Genomic DNA, 18869 nt, shown 5'->3' on the forward strand with positions numbered 1-18869 from the left:
ATTACCTTGCTTCTTGTTACTTGTTCTGTTCACAAATGTTACAATTTATGATACTGGTAATATTTTCCACGATGAGGAAGTCACAATCTTTATACAACTCTTCTTTTTCCTTGCAATTTTCATGGTTGCTGACCAAGCAAAAGTTAAAATACTATTACTGTCTTTATAAACTGAATAGACAAGAATATGATAAGAAAAAGTAAAGTTCCAATGTCTTACTTGTTGATATACGTCATAGAAATATACCATACCATTGGATTTTGCGCAGTTCACACTACTTGACAAATTTCACTCTTCAAACACGTAGTGAGCTGATTGCGAATGAGGCATTTCTATTCCCTGCAGCATTGAATTCTAAAACATTCCTTCACAAATGGCTTTTAGATTTTATGAAGAAAGATTGTGTGTTGCTGACTGCACAATGAAAGTACAAAATAATACATTTATCAAAAGCGTCATAAAAATTTGAAGAGTCAGCATTTTTGTTGCAGGTTTGTTTGCACAGACAGAAATAATCTTGCCGTTTTAGCATTAAATCTACTGAGCATGTTGACACCAATTTTTGAAAACGTTTTTCCAAATGACTTCTTGCTGCAAATATTTTCTTGCATTTTAGATGCAAACCATTTGAATAATGCACTACTCATGGAGTCCCCTACCTTAAGCATTTTCTAAAATAGCCATTTTATTCAAACACTCACTCTGTCTATGGAGGGCAATACTAATTCTGTTAAAGCCCCAATAGCTATGAATGCGTAATTAACTGATCTCAAAATATCCTGTTTATCAAGAGCTTTCTTTGAATACACCCTTTAAAGACTGTAAAAACGTATAACACTGTCATAAGTGTTGAAAGTTGGATGTAAATCCAAACGTTTTAACACCATTTCAGATTTCCCACCTTTTTCAAAAACTAATATGACAGAGAAAATAAAGATTAAAACAGCAAAATGTTGGCCATTGTGTGTTGTGCATTCAAGTAAATGGCATCATGCTTGTTTCTTTTATGATCACGATGTGTATGTGCAGGAAATACTGCATTTTTGTACTTTTCTGTGGGAGCGCCATTTTATGAGTGCAGTACCCCTTTATTATTTTATTTAACCCATTAAAACGCACAGGCATGGTCCAAATCAGCCAGTTGTGACACCTCTATACAGACCCTTCAGATAGCACATTTACACAAACCAACTTTGGTTTGAAAATCAAATCGTGAAACTAATGCATAAAATTCACAGGTATTAGGGCTTTAACATAGCTATTCCCACATATCTACTTTCCTGTAGATAGTTGCCCCATTTCATCTGATTGCAAAGCAGAACAAATTACAAGTTAATTACAATTCAAGGTCATTCAATCACTGTTTCTGCAATTTTGAGATCCAAAATACCAAATGCCAGCTATCATTTTAAAAATATGTAATTTTTAGCTATCATTTGACTAATCATTTCATGATAGTTGAAAATTGTGGGAAATTTATCAATTTCCAGGTCATTCCTGGACTCAATTTCATTCCAATTAAGGACTTTTGGAAGACTTTTCAGGGAGCTTTAACATTCAAGGATTTTCAGGGAGTATACCGACCCTTTCATAATGTACAGGTAATTATTCACAATTACGGTATACCATTCTAGTATATTGATGTTTGCGATATACCACGGTTGGCACACGCGCGAACTCTCGGCAAGTGCAAAATCTTTTTTTGACGTTTCATCCCAGAATTCAATATACTGTTATGATATAATAGCAATAAAGCACACCCAGCGACAGTATACTACGAGATTTTGACCAGTTCACTTCATATATGCACTTGCTATCGCTCATGCATATATGAAGTGAACTGGTCAAAATCTCGTGGTATACCGTCGCTGTGTGTGCTTTATTGCTTAATTAATCACTGTAATTGTTTACACAGGCACTGTAGAATGCGTTGAGAACAATGACTTCATGAAATTATGATCCATTCGACAAAAAATTCTGAAACATTTTAAAGATTTTTTTTATTCTGGAACATGGAGAACACATAAATATACAGATAAATGTTAAATACAGCATAAATATGGAAAAAAAGACACGGACAACAGGAGTCTTAAGCTTGTTCAGATATCAAAGACAACTTGCACAAATATATAAATCATATCACTTGGTTATTTCAAAGGACATCAAAGAGATAAAAGACTACTATATTACAACATACAGATAAGTTTTGAACTTTCTACTATGAACAACTTGATACTGTACACCCCCAATGTTTTAATCCCCTTCTCTTCCAAGGCATTTCCGTAAATAACACTCTGTTCTGCCATCTTCTCCTTCTTTCCTTGTTTTTTTTCCATCATACAAAATTCATTGTAGTCTTTACATGGTCTGAGCATGGTAGATGTAACTTAGGATAATTATTGTATTTGTCATGTTCAGACATGGTGCAACTTGATAATAACATGGGTTTACAGGTAGACATTGGAGATTTGACCTCAGCTTTAACCTTTGGCAAGATTTTCGAATACTTGGTTCAAAATGGGCAATGCAACATTATCTTAGGGGGTTAAATGCTTCATCATGGAAAGTCCCCGAAGATAACCATTACTTTCATGAGTTAGATCAAATTGTACCATTGAAATCTACCTTTGGTCAGAATGAACCCATCCAAAATCTGACACACTTTTCATTACTCAAACAATTACACACAATGTCTTCTGCAACTGAACACCAGGTATTTTCTAATGTTATAGAAGTTGCATTAGCCAAGATTTGCACCATGAACAACTATACAATGATAAGGAGCTACAACTACCATGCTATTCAATCAATAAATACAGATCTAGATCTGTGTACATCACATCAGATGGTCACCTTTTTCTTCAAGAAAAGGAACATCCCACAAGACAAATTATTGGATCGTAACAAGCAATACTCAAAACAGGGAAGAGGCAACATTCTTTCTTCACTCTGACAAAAAAATATAACTTTCTCCAAGTAAAAAACTAAAGATCATTCCCATATACATCAGGTCTAGAATTTTCACATCCATGATTTGCTGTGTCTCACACAAACACACACTTCTAACTCTGTAATCTATACAATACTTTTCAGGTTGTAATCGATCAATCTCATGTCTAGGACTATACCTGTGCCCTAAAGAAGCCAAAAAGGAAGTATATTCTTCAAACAATCCATCAACTATTTGAAGAATGAAATACTATGAATATCAAGGCAGATTGGCAAAAAATTCTTGTACTCTTTTTGAATTATTTAAGAGGGCACCAATCTATAATACTACACTCAATAACTTTCTTTCCAAAACTTGTTTCCCTTCTCTCCTTGAACAAGGGGAGTGCACAGATGTTGTCTAACACTAGAAATACACCATGTTTGCTGTGGGATATATACAAGCAGTTATTTGCTACTGTTTAACAGGACGGTTCACAAAGAGGCTTTTCTAGCTGTTAAAAATCAGCAGTTTACAGTGCACGAAAGGTTTACACAGGTATCATTTTTTTAAAATACTTTTTCTGTTTTTTTGTTCTCTAACAATAGAAAGAAAGATTTCCTTGACCAGTGCAGTGAGAGATTAAGTTCATTCTTGATTTAAAATGTTTTCACTTTGATTTTTACTACACAGCATCATAAAAATTCACTACTTAATTTGAATTCAACTCCATACAAATATTTTTGACATAGTTTTTTGACATTGTTGGTGTAAATTACATTTCAAGGATGTAATCATGAGTGGACAAAGAAATAATTTCATCAAATTCACACATCATGTCTGGATTATGGTTAAGTCTGACATTTGTTGTCCAAAGATGGTGACTATATCCATTTAAGGTGTGTTCCAATTTCATTACATGTCAATCTGACTTGAGAATTGACCAATGCATCATGGCATGCCACATAAACTCCCATAGATGCATAAAATGTTAGAGGTTAGGGATTCTGCAAGAAGACCACGGCACTTGTTAAAATTTAAACAGACAGTATGAATTGAGTACCCAGGTACGTATTTAGGACAGCTCTGGCCACTTGAATTTCACAGCCATAAATAATTACAAAAGTAGAATTTTAAGAGAATATCTCTTTGGTTTCTCTCACTGCACTGTCTGACAAATATTACAAATGATGAAATCAAACACTGAAAAGTTGTATAATATTGATAAATTATGTCAGAAAACAGTATATTCATATCTACTTTGTGAACATTCACAAAGTCTATACACTATGAAACTTTGACAGATTTTATGATATTTTGCACACATGTAAACAGCAAATAACCTGTCGTTTCCACGGCAGTGAAAGATTCAATGCAGTTTCCATGGAACTAAAGCGATACATATCTTAGTTTCCATGACAGCGAAATGACAAGTTGATGAGAAATTAGAGAGTGCCATATGATTTTGCATATTTATATTAAAAGGTCACATCTTTGTGACATACTGCTTCCCCTGTCTTTCCTATGAAATGGTTTAGTCCTCTATAGATAATAATAAAATTATTTCAAGTTCAGAATTGGGCAGGGAGAACAGGCCGGAAGTCATGGAAAGTGATCAGATATAATACCCTGTTCCAGACCATTTTAAAAATGGAAAAACATTTTTACAAATGTTTACTTGTAAACAACCTGTATTGTTTAATGTTTTGTTATCACTGCAATCTCCTATTTGAATCGTAAACAAAGCATAGAAATTTCATACAGAAATGTCGGACTGATTATTCATTTGTGAATAGTTCCCTTTGGTCTACTTATACACTGGCAGTGGAATACTGGGCTAAGAAGTACTATTTTCAATTCAGGCAAGTACTAGTCTAGTCTGTTCATAGACACTAAACGACAGGACAACCTGGCAGTAAACCATGTGTGTAGCATTATCTTTGAAAGTCTTAGCAAAGTTGTACAAGTTCAGTAAGTAAGTTCACATTTTCTATCTGACAGATTCTAAGATGGACAAAATAATTCGTGACATTGAACCAGAGAAATTGATTATTTCAGTATTTGTCCCCTTGAATGTACTCTTGATAAGTTTTTTTTTAAAGGATATTTTAGGACCTTGAAGTATTTGAGGTAAAATTGGAAACTTCATGTTATTATCAACACTAGATGATATAGATATTATAACTAACAGAAGATTGAAATTTTCAGCCATACAGCTATTGATATGTGCAAACATATTGCAAAATTCTATGTTAGGTAGTAGATAACACCATTGATCATCCCCGTAATCATCACAACTTGTTTTGAGTTTTTTGTATCAATTCGCATGGGATTGAACTGCGTATTCACTGTTTTTGTGTATGAAATATTGCCTGTGCAGCAAATCTAAAAGCCTTCATCTCATTCTGTTACAGCTTTTGCAAATATTTAAAAGAAGGTAAATGTTAATTATGAGTCTAAATTAGATTATTCAGAGCTTTTTGTGCATTAAAATACCTAGAGTGAAAATTTTACAATCTACTTTACTGATATGATATGAGAAACGCTTTGAAATTATGAAGTCTGCGCTGATATTTGTGATGAAAATTTATATTTTGAACATCACTTTGGCGAGACTACATCTTCGATAGCCAAAGTTACTGTTATCTGCCGCAAGAGGGCGCCATTCACAGCAAATTATTTCCTTATTATTTCTGTGGTGTTTACTGCATTGGAATATTAAGTCACATGGGTACAGAATATTAAGACTATCATGGGTGTTCAGTACAACTGAAACTACCCACTATATTGGTACCTTATTAATTCAGGAAATCAGTCTGAAGCGTATTTTAAAAACCAACAAATAAATATTGTTATTAATTAAAATTGGAATGTTCGGTATGCTTTAACATCAAGGAACTTGTCACATTTCAGTGACCTCAAAGTTAAGGTCGCACATCCTGGCACTTCAACAGAATTGACCTGGATGGGATGAGGGTCAGATGGTCAGCTATATCATGTGACCTCTTGATGTAAGCATCAACAGGTGGGCGGGCTTTGTCTGATAAAAATGCCAGGATGTACAACCCTGGGGTCATCAATGACGACATCACTCCTCTGCAGAAACTCCACACACAAAAAATTGCTTGCTTCCTCTTAAAATGAGAGCAATTGTGACCATAAACTAATTAAATTAAGACTCAAACACTCTCTTAATTCTGTCTGTGTCTCTCATTAAAAAATATTTCATGTGATAAGAGGTAAGTTAGAAGCTGAATTATAACTTCATCTTTGGAAAAAAAAAATCACTGTAAAAATAAGTTTTATGAAGGAATATCTCTCAACCATGATTCCATCTGGCCAACATTTTAATCTTCAAAAGCTGGGAAGACTGCAATTTTCCTAATCTCAATTGAAAAAATAATAAAATGACTTCTGTATAAATGGCAGCAAAATACAAGGCAAATAGTCTTCTTATTTTTTGTTGGTTTTTTTCTTTCAATTTTTTCTGTAAATAAATACTAAACTTACATTTTATCTTTGTAAAAAAGTAAAAAATATGAAGCAGTTTAAAATTTTCATCTCGGATATAACACTGAAGACCTGAAAGTCCAGAGAACTTTGTAAGTCAACATTTTTACATATTCTTCAAAAGAAACATTATTCCCTGGAACTGGACTTTATTTTTTTTTATACTTGTGCAGGTTTTGATGGAAGGCAAGAACTAACTGTTTGCATAGTCATCAATCAGGGGTTTTTAATTTAAAAAATATAATCTGCATAGCTACTCTACCATTGTTAAAAAATCTAATTCTACACACCGTTTGGAAATGGTAGGTGACAAATCTTTGAGATTGTTCTACACCACCAATTCAAAAACAGTTGAGTTGTTAATAAAGAACATTAATAGAACATACACTTGGCCTACACGTAGAGGGCAGCGTGTCCTAGTATAAGTATCGCCATACACTTGGCCTACACGTAGAGGGCAGGGTGTCCTAGTATAAGTATCACTGTAAACTACTATATTGGCACTCATGAATAGGAAACAGAAGGGACATAGAGCGGATTCATCTGTTTACAACTAAGCAATAATGGCATTTACATAAACAAAGACAGTTGAGTTCGGGCCGTTACATTACCTAGAGGGGGTGTTAGTCTAGATGCAGAGGAGGGGGTTATTTAGTATGCTACTTGAGGCATAGATAGGGGGATTATGCTAGTACTTTGTTCAGGCTCAGAGGAATGGAGTGGTCCGCTTGTGTCCATGTCATCTGTTTTGATCCTCATTGCTTGTTGGAATGGGACGTCATCTGGTACTTTGGATGTTGGTGAGCTAGCTGCACTGCTGGTTCCCTCGCTGTCCTCCCCAGCAGAGTCTGACTTGGTGAATGACGGCTGTTGCTTGTTTATACATCCTTTGCAGGGTTTTAGAAGCTGCGGGTCAACCAATACTTCTCCACGAGGTCCTCTGAAGATGGTACCGCAGCAAACGACTTCCCTGAAATTACAAACAATCCAATCAACGTCAAGTGTGTAAAATTAAAGTGAATGGATAAATGCTTGAATGACTGACATATAAATAAATAAATAAATAAATAAATAAATAAGTAAACAAACAAAAAAAGAATCTTTCAATGCATTTGCAGAAATGTGCCATGACATTAACTATGTTTTGACTTTGGAAGCAAAAAGACAGATGCACAATGTATCAAAATCAGCAAGATAGCAGCATGATAGTTACTCCTTGGCAGTTTCCCCATCTACCAGGTAGGGCTAGGGTTAGGGATAGATTTAGATTTAGTCCTTGATGGGTACATATTCCGAGTGAATTCCGGGTGAATGCCATGAGCTAATTCTAATTCTCCATTTGGTAAAAGGACAGTTAACCCTGGATATGTAGAACTTGGACATGGTGAGTATCAGGGACATGGTTATGGACAGTGTCTGGAGAATGACAGTCATAGAATTTGATAATACCACAACAATCAAATTCACTTTATATTTGATTGCAAACAAAATTCAGTCGCATAGATTGCAAATGAACAAACTTTCATTCATTTTCATTTTTCAAAAGTGAGATTTTAATCATTCTATAAACTATTTGATGAAAATCGAAACCTACTTTTTCCAGAATGATAAATCCAGGAATGCTCGAACAGAGGGAGGAAAATCAAAAGCAGTCTGGGAATCATTGGGCAGTCTCTTCCGACGACTGCTTCCGGATGAACCAAAAGATCCATCATCAGAGCTGTCACTTGGTGTTGGGCTGGGAATATTTCCACTGGAATGACGACGCCGTGTTGTGTAATCACAGGAATCATCATGACCTGCCATGGGAAATAAAAATAGGTGACTTTGTGAATATTGTAGAAAACTCAAGAATAGGACATCACAATTCTATCGTTGCTATGCAAGCATAAGCATCAAATCGCAGAATGCTGTATATAGGTGCTATGCTGAAAAATGGAACAAAATAACTGGATGCAGTTGCAATATATATTACAGAATGAAAATTTCATTTTTGCACAAATCAGAAACACCTCTGTATAGTCAGACTATGTCCAGGAGTGGCAGGGTTATAGGTTGCAAAGACCTGGTTACTGAATAACATTTGTCAGGTGTTAGCTGTAGTATAGTTGATATATATAAATTAGAATAAAGCCAGCTACAGTCTTCTGAACAGATTAACAATCCATGTGTCTGGTTTTATCAACTCACCAGTTGCATCATCTGATTCAGACTGGTCTCGTTTCTGGATGGTCAGAAGTCGTCTGTGTCGTCGTTTCTTCAGAGGTCGCTTGTTCAATTTCATTTTGTTTTTGCTCTTGTTTATTGCTTTGGTGCCCGGCCCGGCTCTTGCATCAACAACCTAAACAGTAAACATGAAATACACATTTCATCTTTCTTTATCTTCCAATCTTTGACAATCACACCTGATTATACTTTATGATCAATTGACTGATTGATTAATCCTCTTTCTACCAGGCTCCACAGACAAACCATAGAAATATATACCACTTGGGAGAAAGAGGATTAATTGTAACAGATGGCTAGATTAGATTTCTAGATTAGATAGTATGACAGACATAGATAGATAGATATATTAATAGACAGAAGTGTCGTCAAACAGGTAAGTAGAAGGGAAAATAGATTGATAGATAGATAATATAAACAGATTTATAGGTAGATATAGGAAGATAGTGTTAGATAAATAAATGAACATGGCTAGATATGTGCATGTAGTTAGATAGATGGCTAGCTAGATAAATTGGTAGATGGTTTGATATTTAGAGATGGATGGATGGATGGATGGATAGATAAAAAGATAGATAGATAGATAGATAGATAGAAGACAGATAGATAGATCAACAATAGACAAACAACCAAATAAAGCACATGAAAACTTGAAAACAAAACATTCATTCTTACACATGGGAACTTAAATCTTTGTGTAACTGTCCAAAGCCCAAAACTCTAAGTTTATTTTGTCTCAGGGGATTCATTGTTCAAACGTGACAGACAACACATAAGAGACTGTACACCAAAAGGTCAATTTAGCTTACAGATTAAACTACCTTGCATACGTCCCATTGGCCTCTTTACCTTGCACATCAAAATCTTACCAAAACTTAGACACCTACTAGCCATAGTATTTCTCTCATATGAACGGTGCAGTTCATCATGCAGTTTGTCATTTCAAATTTGAAATGAAGGAGTACAATTCTGGTGGTATTTTGTTATGTGCTGAATGAAGTAAGCCTTTCAGGACAAACAAATTAACAAGCAGCGTTCCATATCCATAACTGCTTCTCTCAATTTCAGTTAACAAGGTTTCTTGATCAGTAAATAATCTCCTCAATTTTCTGTTCTCTGATTTTTTTCCCTTCCAAATTCCTCTCGTTTTTCTAAATAAGTATTACAGATCTTCTTCAAATTCCATAGGGACAATATTTAGTACATAGTTACGACTACTTTTTTCCTATCTCAAATCCAATGAGTACAGGATGTATCTCTAGAGTTTTCACAGTAGAAATACTTTCCTGCATCCATCACACTTTATAACTCGTACAATATAAAGTTGTTTAGATTTCTAAAATATTGGCGACAGTGAATTTCTGAAAGTTTGCATGAATCAGCATCCCTTTATGTGATTTGTCAAATTATCATGAGTCAAAGAGATCACGTTTGAGTCAGTGGTGAATCAAGTGACTGCAATGACACAGTTTGTGCTGAAATTTAGGAATGTAGGCAAACAAGTTGGGAACACCATTATTATTTCATTTCTCATCTGATATGACAGTATTCATAAACCATGTGAAACCATGGTAACATGTACTGGAACCTCGGGTAAAATATACCAGGGTACTGTCGTCCTGAACAAAAACACTGAAACGGGACTTATTCAGGCATCCCACTAATTCACTTACATGGTGCCAATTCCGTTCTGTGCCTTTGGGTAATTTCTTCCACCTCTTGACCAGGAGTACACACGCATTGCAGATCTCCCCAGTTCTCTTTTCTGCCTTCAGTTGGAAGCACTTCTCAAAATCTGCCTCATATTTTTTGCTGTCTGTGGGTAGAACATCGGAAATAAAACGTAAATTAATTTCAGATTTATGGGTCAGAGCTAGTGTCTGTGGTCAGCACAGAGATTTTGCATTTCTAGTGAAGGAATTGTCAGGCCAAAGTAAACTCATTAATACAATATCTTATATTTCAAATTTATTAACATTCCCTTGTAGACACACTAATCTCTTATGAAGCAACTACTGTCAAATCAAAGCAGAATATTGAATCTCTTTTCATCTTCATGCCTTGATAGACAGATAGAAAGAAATGCAGATAGGGTGAGGTTTATTTAAAATAGATTGGTAGATAAATAGACAGATTAAATAATAAATAGAAAGGGAGCTAGACAGACAACCACATATATAAATAGTTAAAATAATGGGAAATCGTAAAATTGTACAAAACCGCAATGATAATTTCAGAATTAAATATTGTCTATTTTGGTTTTCTTAGATGGACACTATCTCAAAGCTTGTCATTTAATCTGCCATTCAAAGTTCTGGGTGCAATAATAGAGTAATTACGGTACATGTATTTCCATGCACCTTGATGGACTTCAATCCAGTATTTTTCAAACATGTTGATGGGTCCTCTTAAAAAACTCTTAAGAATTGAATTTTGACTTCTCTCAGTGCCACAAAAAATGCATAGTCTCAGAATATGACTATGTCAGTATGAAAACAACTGAAGTGGCAGAGTAACCTTTCCATAACATTTTTCATAAAATTTTATTTCACATTGAAAAGTTGATTATTTTACTCTGGTAACAGATAAGCTGATTTTCTCAAATAATTAGATTAATTATATCATTTTATAATAAAAATTACATTATTTTCATGTGCATAGAACTACCATCTTCATTTATTTAATGCACATTTTATTTATTTCAGTATTGCAGGCACTGCTTTCCATGTCGTATTAAAATCATGATTTTGAAGAATTTTGTGATTGGAAGATTTCGCTACGTTGGAATAAAATGTCACGGTGTGACATGTGGGCTAGACAGCAAGGTCTGTTATTTACTGTGAGAACTACAACACAGAGAAACACCCACACACATCTTGGGGATTTTCAATTCCATTTTCCCCCATGTGGAATTCTATCCGTGTTGACTTTGGGAACAGACAACATTCAATGAAAGCTGATTAAGCTACTAGTTCTAGAAATTAATTCAAATACTGTTGAAATTTCAGATCAAAATAAATTTCAGTTATGAGAACGGCAAAACATATTTCACAACTAAAAATGAAAATGTTTTCAATATAGTCATGTGTGCGTTTGTTAGTGAGTGTTCAATAGCGACAAGGGAAAATATGATATATCCGCAATAAAGGCAAATTCTAGAAGATACACCATTAGGCTTGTTTTGATAGGAATATGCTGTACAACTGTGTGGGAGGAATAGGATCTGTCCAGTGAAATTTATACAACTTGACGATAGAACCAGCTACAAACATTCCTAACCTGTACTATCAGTACATGTAAAAGATTTCAACATCTTAGCAGCATTTTCATGGGTTTTTTTCCCTTTTAGATTCAGAAAATTTCCGATTAAAATAATTTACATTCACAAGATTTTATTCTTTGTAAGTTTTCAGTTTTCTCCAGCCAAGACTGTTCAATTGAGACGTGATGATCTCTGGGTAATTTTCACATGTCTAGAATTGCACACTGGATTTTAGTGGCAATGCGGTTAGCTGCAGGACTAAAGAATTGTTACACTAATAGGGAACTTGGGAGGACTTGCTCTGGGATGCTGAGAAGAAATACCTAGAAATCTTTACTAAAGGACCAGTAGCTATAATTTTTGATGATTTTTTCACTATTTTTGTAGTACATGTCAATGGCAAATTCTTATTCTGCTCCCAAAAGCATGTTTGAACACCAAATATTAAGACAGCATCTATAAATGTAAATTGATATGTTATTGCTGACGTCTAGTCTAGACCAGAATGCAGATGTCAACAATAACAATGCAGTCTACACAGGTAGGGTTGACCAGTTGAATACTGTGTATCTTTCAAGATACTTTGGGAGAAAAACAAGAAATTATGGTTGACATATTTCACATTGAAAATAAAGTATAAACAGTGAAAAACCATCAAAAGTTACAGTTACTGGCCGTCTATGATACTTGTAAGACTTACCAGTAAACCTTGAACTTGAAGATTTAGCCTTACAGATACAACATCCACTTCCACTACGATAAACCTTAGGTTTGTGGAAACTGAACATAATGATGATGATGTTGGAATGTCAGCGTGTTACATTCTATATACGCATCTGTAAACATAACAGGGTATTGTTATGAACATGTGAACAATAACGGTAGGTTGCAGTGTTTCATCCAGGATGACATCAACAGGGGGATTTTCCCGCTTACCGAAAAATTTAGGGGGATTTCACCAGTTCATGTGTTCTACGGTACTTGTATCGCAAAGGTGTGACTGCCACCATTTCATGGGGACTGGTCCCCCTTGACAAATTACTAGGGGGCGCTAACATGTCAGCAGAGGGCAAATCCCCCATCCCCCTGTCTAGTTGAAACACTGAGGTTGGATAAAAGTGTAATTTTGGCAAATGGGAAAGACCCGGTGTACTTTTCGAGAATTAGAAACACCCTGTAGTATGGGTGTACCTGTAGATTTTCATGACAGGAGTCCATACATGTATAGTTGAACACTAAAGAGATTTATGCATTTTAATGAAAGATTAGATTCCTCTTTTTCATTTGACCTTTAAATATTTGGAGTTAGAGATCATTAATTTTCAGTTAATATTGTCCATGTTATGAAAGTAAACTGTTTTACGCTTAAATTTCATATGTCATTCTTGTTTTAGACAATTCCATGCCTCTTCTCACAGAAAATACCACAAATATAGCTGGAATGAGTAATTAATTCAGTCAAAATATTTCCTTCAAACTATCTAAAGCTCAATTTTTTTCAAAAACTTTAAATATTAATGGGGAACAATGATCTCCAGTCTTGCGTCACTCATTTGTAATTCTAAAGTAAACCATAGGATTGTTGATGTGAAATATTCATCTTATAGAAGAGACACTGTCAAAATTACAGTGCTGGAGGGTGCTTTGTAAAGGTCAGTTCTCATCTGTATAGTTATTTCTTATTGCAGATGTCTGCCTGACAAATGTCATGACTGCGGACTACCATCAGGAAATTTGAAACCGGACTCAAACACATCCATGCTTTCATTTGCTCTATTAGTTACGTCATGGCATTTGATGGCACTACAAGTGAATTAGTCAAACACTTTACTGTTTTTTCCTTTCAAGCTCAATTAGTGCAAACATTTTTTGCACTTCAAAGAATTTTTCCTGTTCATAGTACAGCTTCTTGCTCCACACCTCTGTTGAAATGCCAAGAGTTCACTACATTGTCACAACTGCCTGTATGCATGTAATGTCACATGTTACTGTTCACTACTGACTTTTCATTGAATTAGAATTTATTTGTCAACAAATACACTACATACAGTAAACAATACACTGTTGACTCGGCCAATACTTTGTATTTTAAAATACTGCAGAGAGAAAAAAAAGAAAGTAGAATTTTATGTTCAGAGTAAAAATAATGAAAATATTAGAATTATCAACACTTATGGTTACATATCAACTAGCTGGTATTTTTCTTTCAATATATGAAAAACAGCAAAAATGACGGATATTTTATATAATTTTGGAAAATTGTAATATTTAAAACAACCCAAAGTTTAAGTTTTAAAATATGAAAGAAGGAAAATTTCCAATATCTACGGTCAGTAAACTGGCATATTTCAAAGAAAATCAGATTTTAAAATGCTTTTTAAAGAGTAGAAAAGGAGAAGTTTAATTGTTCAAGTATTTCAACTTATATGCCCATTCTGAGGAAATTTTCACACCACTTTTGTGCACTCTGAGTTTGACGCAAGGTAAATTTACACAATACAGTAACACGTTTTGTAGTGACTTGACTGATGCACACAGGATTTTCAGAAAATTCTTCAAGCTATTCATGTGGTTCAGTGCTATACCACATCATACCATAAATCACATCAAAACCTTCAAAATTTGCAAATTTGGCGGCTCATATTGCTAACAGACGCTTTTTCCCCTCTTTTAAAAATTATATAGGAGGAATATCATTTATGGATATTAAATTTTAGGACCTCTATTATCCCTAGAAATGGTGCAAACATACTATTTCTGAATATAATTTTGCAAAAATACTTTTTTCTTTGAATTTTCACTGATTTTATCAGCCTAAACAAAATTTGATGTGCCTGATGAGTCTGTGGCATTATTGGGAAGCCTTACAAGGCACGGTGGAAGTCACTGATTGAATAATAATCAGCAATCTCAGTTGTATCCAGGTGCCAAAAATTACTGTCTGACTAACGTTGAGTCAATGACATGATTTTTTTGTATTTTTTTACCATTTCTGAAAACAGAGAACACCATTTATGGACAGATCTCCTACTCATTACTCAAAGTTTAGAAAACCGGAGACTAAAAGTCACTGCAGTGATTAATCAAACTGGTCTCTTTTACTTTTTAATTTCAAATTTGGAAGGTTAGGTTGTTTATTAGTTTGTGACTTCTTGTCTCAGGCACCATGTCTGCCTCTATAATTAATGAGAAGTCAAAATTCAATAAAGCTGTATTATTTGAGTGGCGTTGTCAACAACTGAGTAAATATTTTCGAGCTGTGTCTCGGTAACACCTGCTCCAGAGACACAGTGACAGATTTCCACATGGCTGGCTGGAGTTTTCTTTGTCCACAAGTACCACCGCAGTGTGTGGGTTGTTAGACCTAGTCATTGGTGACACAACAAAGATTTATGCAAATTATTACTGATCCAGCAGCTTTTCAAAGTAATAGGGGTGTTTGTTTGATATAAAGTAATGTAATCCACACAAAGAAAGCCCATATACTCAGAACTTTGTCTTTGTTGGCGGACTTAGCAAAGAAAGAAACCGCAGAAATAGTTGAGAGTTTTTACAATGACAGATTCATTTTATACATACTGTATGTATACATATAATGTGCAATACCAAAAGTATTTCATGTTACAATTGACTGTACCAGAATGCACAGCTAACCAGCCAAATTCTTTTTGTTTGCCACTCATCTAAGGCAAACTAATTTCAAGCTGAAAATCTACAGAAAAGATGTACAGCTTTGCTGCAAACTATACAAATGTAATATAGTGTTTGTGAATGTTGTCAAGGGATGAGCTTGCTCATCAATATTTCAAAATTTGAACACAGCTTTTTTATCGTGACAAATTTCAAATGAAGAAAAGCGTTCTCTCCGTGAGAAAACAAAAAATTCCAATACTTTTTAACCATGTTATTGTTACATTTCATCAAAACTTTCTACTTTAATTAATTTTTATCTTTTGTGAAAAAATTGTAATTACTTTCATTAAGTTAAAAGTACCATCTGTCAGCCATATTGATTGCAACTTGTCATGTGTTGGTACAAAACAGCAAAAATAACTTGTCAGTGCATTCAAGTAATTTTCACAACACGAAGGGAAAGCCTGCCATTGCTGTAAACTAATGATATCATTATCCTCAATATGGCAATATCTTGACTTTCAAACTATTGATGTATTACGGAAGTGCTGTTGTTTTACTGATTTATATAATTAAACATCCAAATATTTCGCAACAAAGCATCTTTCCTTGTTAGCAGTTTCATTTACTAAAGAAGTTTACATTTGCTTTGAAAATGATTGTGTGACAGAAAATTTCTGCAATTTAAGTATGTAATCAATTATAACGAATAAGAAAGACTGCCCATAACAGCTACAATTATGGAAAATTTTGTGTTTGATGAAATATGAGAAAATGGCTTACTTAAGAGCAACTGTATTCAAAAATAATTGTAGGTAACACCTAAAGATGTTTTACGGTATCAGCTCATTTGAATTTGACTAAAATGACTCACTCTTATGTCATGCACTATAAGGGAATTCATCCATGTTTTTTCATCTTTATATTCATGTTATTATTTCCGTAGAAATTACACCACTGCCAATGCAGCTGCAGATACGACGTTGTTTTGAACGATGAAAATTTACAATTTTGGCATTTGAGGGGGTGGGAGCATTAAAATTCAAGGCTTGGGCAAATAACAGTAGCATCTGTCATGAGCTGACGTTCATTGAGACACAGACTTGGAATTTTCCACAAACGGTCCATTCATGTGTTTTGCTACTGTTCTTACGTTCCTGCCTTTCACTGTCCATCAAGTCTACTATCACATTCTTTAGAAACAATAGCGACCGTTTAAGTACAAGATCGTTTAATTAATCACCTATTTTTTCAGCTGATTTGACACACCTTTGTTCCAAGTTACTTATCAGTGACTGAACGATACACACTGCATGTGTCCACCGTAAAAAAAATAAGCTTTTTTGCCACTACATAAACCTCATGGGGTAGGTCATTAAATTAGTCTTAAATGTCAATGGTGATGTGCACGGAATAGAGTTTCTTGTAATTAAATTCATTTAACTTCTTTCCATCTAACGATATCTGTCAGCAGAAAATATTTGTCCATTTACTGAGTGACCAATATCACTGCTGGCATTGAAAGGCAGCTATCAGATGTTTACCTGTAACACATCCCCACGCATCACTAACAGCTCCCAGTTTCCCTGTAAACATATGGGCCTTGGCTGTCTAGCCCCCCTGCCTCATTGACAGACGATACCAGACACCGTCATACAGACAGACACACAATACATACATGTGGGTGGGCGAGAAGAGGAAATACGAGTCTTGTAGACTCGGAAATCACCGACATAAATAGTGAAGTAGCCTTCAGCCATTATAGATAAAGACTGCTGTAAACGGCCTAAGACTTTGAAAGGCCACGCGCCAGACACAAAACTGTCCAAACTTTCATTCAAGTTATTGAAAAGAATGGCAATCGAAGCTTTTCATTTGCAAGCGGGCAGCTGGCCCCTTCATAATAATATAAAAAGTTGCAAATACACGCTTTTGTTAGGGTAATTTTGTTCGCGTGCCAACTGCCACTGTCCCCTCGGTTTTTCATTGTCCCTTTGTTCAAAATGTTGTCACCCACTTCGCACCGTTCATGTAGAGCGAGGTCCTCAAACCATAATGTTTGGCGTAGCTTTCGTGATATGAAAATTATGCAATATCAGTACTTGTGAGAATTACATCCTATAATTAAACAGACACTTCCGGAGAAGTCTACAACACGTTGTTTACTTGCTGGTAGTCTATTTTAAGGCTATGATATCGGCTTGTCAAAACACGCTTCTCTACAACCTTCTGTCAATATGTAAATACAGCTCCAGAAATCTGCTAGAAGATTCACCAATATTTAATTCACAGACAAAAGAACAGTAGCTTAAGTTCTGTACTAGTCTCAACCCTAGACTTTGGGTTATCATGTTTCTGCACCCGTAGCGGAAACTGATGTCTGCGAGGCTACTGGATAAAAAGAATACCCAATGACTCACTCCTAAATTTTGACAGACGTTAGTTGTTCACACTATCGTATGAGCAATACCTCTTAACAATTGCTGCATACATGCAGCAGGTAAGCTCGTAGGATATGAAATAACGATTTTTTGCAACATTGAACATAAAAAACAGCAGGGCCTTGACACCAAACTCACGAACTCAGAAGTTTTTCGAAGGTTTACAAACAAAAGATATCGAAAAACAAGGACATGTGGCCTGCAATACGATGAACTGATCACCACGCACACACAATGACTCCGTTCAAATTTTCTCAAGATATTTGAAAAATATGCCACAAAATTTCAAAATTTTTCGTCAAGATGATCAATTCACCAAAGTACATTCACATTTTAAGTTTTGTAGCAAGACAACCATCTATTCACAGAAAAATACGATAAATTTGAAGGAGCGTACTTACCTACACGTTGAGCGAACAGCACACAAAGAAGTTTTGTTATTCATTCAGTCCTTACTCTGAAGGTCATACTCTGGGGTCATATGCATATTCATATCATACGCCCTCATTCGACAATACTAGTGTAACATTTCGTTTACGGCTGTATGTGGAGTCGATTCCAGTGCAGTTCTTCTTCCGTTGTCCTCAGCAGGCCTGCTCGAAATTGTTGCTGCCTTTGTACATCAATATGCTCTCCTTACGCATTTTTCACACATTTTTGTGGGGAAAATAACAGTTGTTCGAATTCGCAACAACACTCTCGCCACGATTTGAACTATTTCCCATCCCGCCCATTAGTTTAGCCCATATCCCTACTCTTCAACAAGAAATTCTCCCATGCCCAATTTCACGCTCTCTCTCTGCCACAAAGTTCCCCACTGCCATCACTTTGCCTCATGCTTGCCTCTTTCCTGCAAACTCCCGAAAAC

At 35.2% G+C, this 18869-nt stretch overlaps 1 protein-coding gene across 1 annotated transcript; it reads right to left on the minus strand.

Moving 5' to 3' along the window:
• Window positions 1–1975: 1975 nt before the first annotated feature.
• LOC139123094 (SIN3-HDAC complex-associated factor-like) lies at window positions 1976–18469 on the minus strand. Its single transcript, XM_070689088.1, has 6 exons — window positions 18403–18469; window positions 12628–12763; window positions 10339–10481; window positions 8630–8780; window positions 8034–8238; window positions 1976–7409 (listed from the first exon to the last, which is right to left on the minus strand). The coding sequence occupies exons 2-6, from the start codon at window positions 12713–12715 to the stop codon at window positions 7091–7093; spliced, it is 906 nt and encodes a 301-aa protein (XP_070545189.1). The 5' UTR covers window positions 12716–12763; window positions 18403–18469; the 3' UTR covers window positions 1976–7090.
• Window positions 18470–18869: the final 400 nt, after the last annotated feature.

Source organism: Ptychodera flava, chromosome 2 (assembly GCF_041260155.1).
Source record: "Ptychodera flava strain L36383 chromosome 2, AS_Pfla_20210202, whole genome shotgun sequence".
NCBI lineage: Eukaryota > Metazoa > Hemichordata > Enteropneusta > Ptychoderidae > Ptychodera > Ptychodera flava.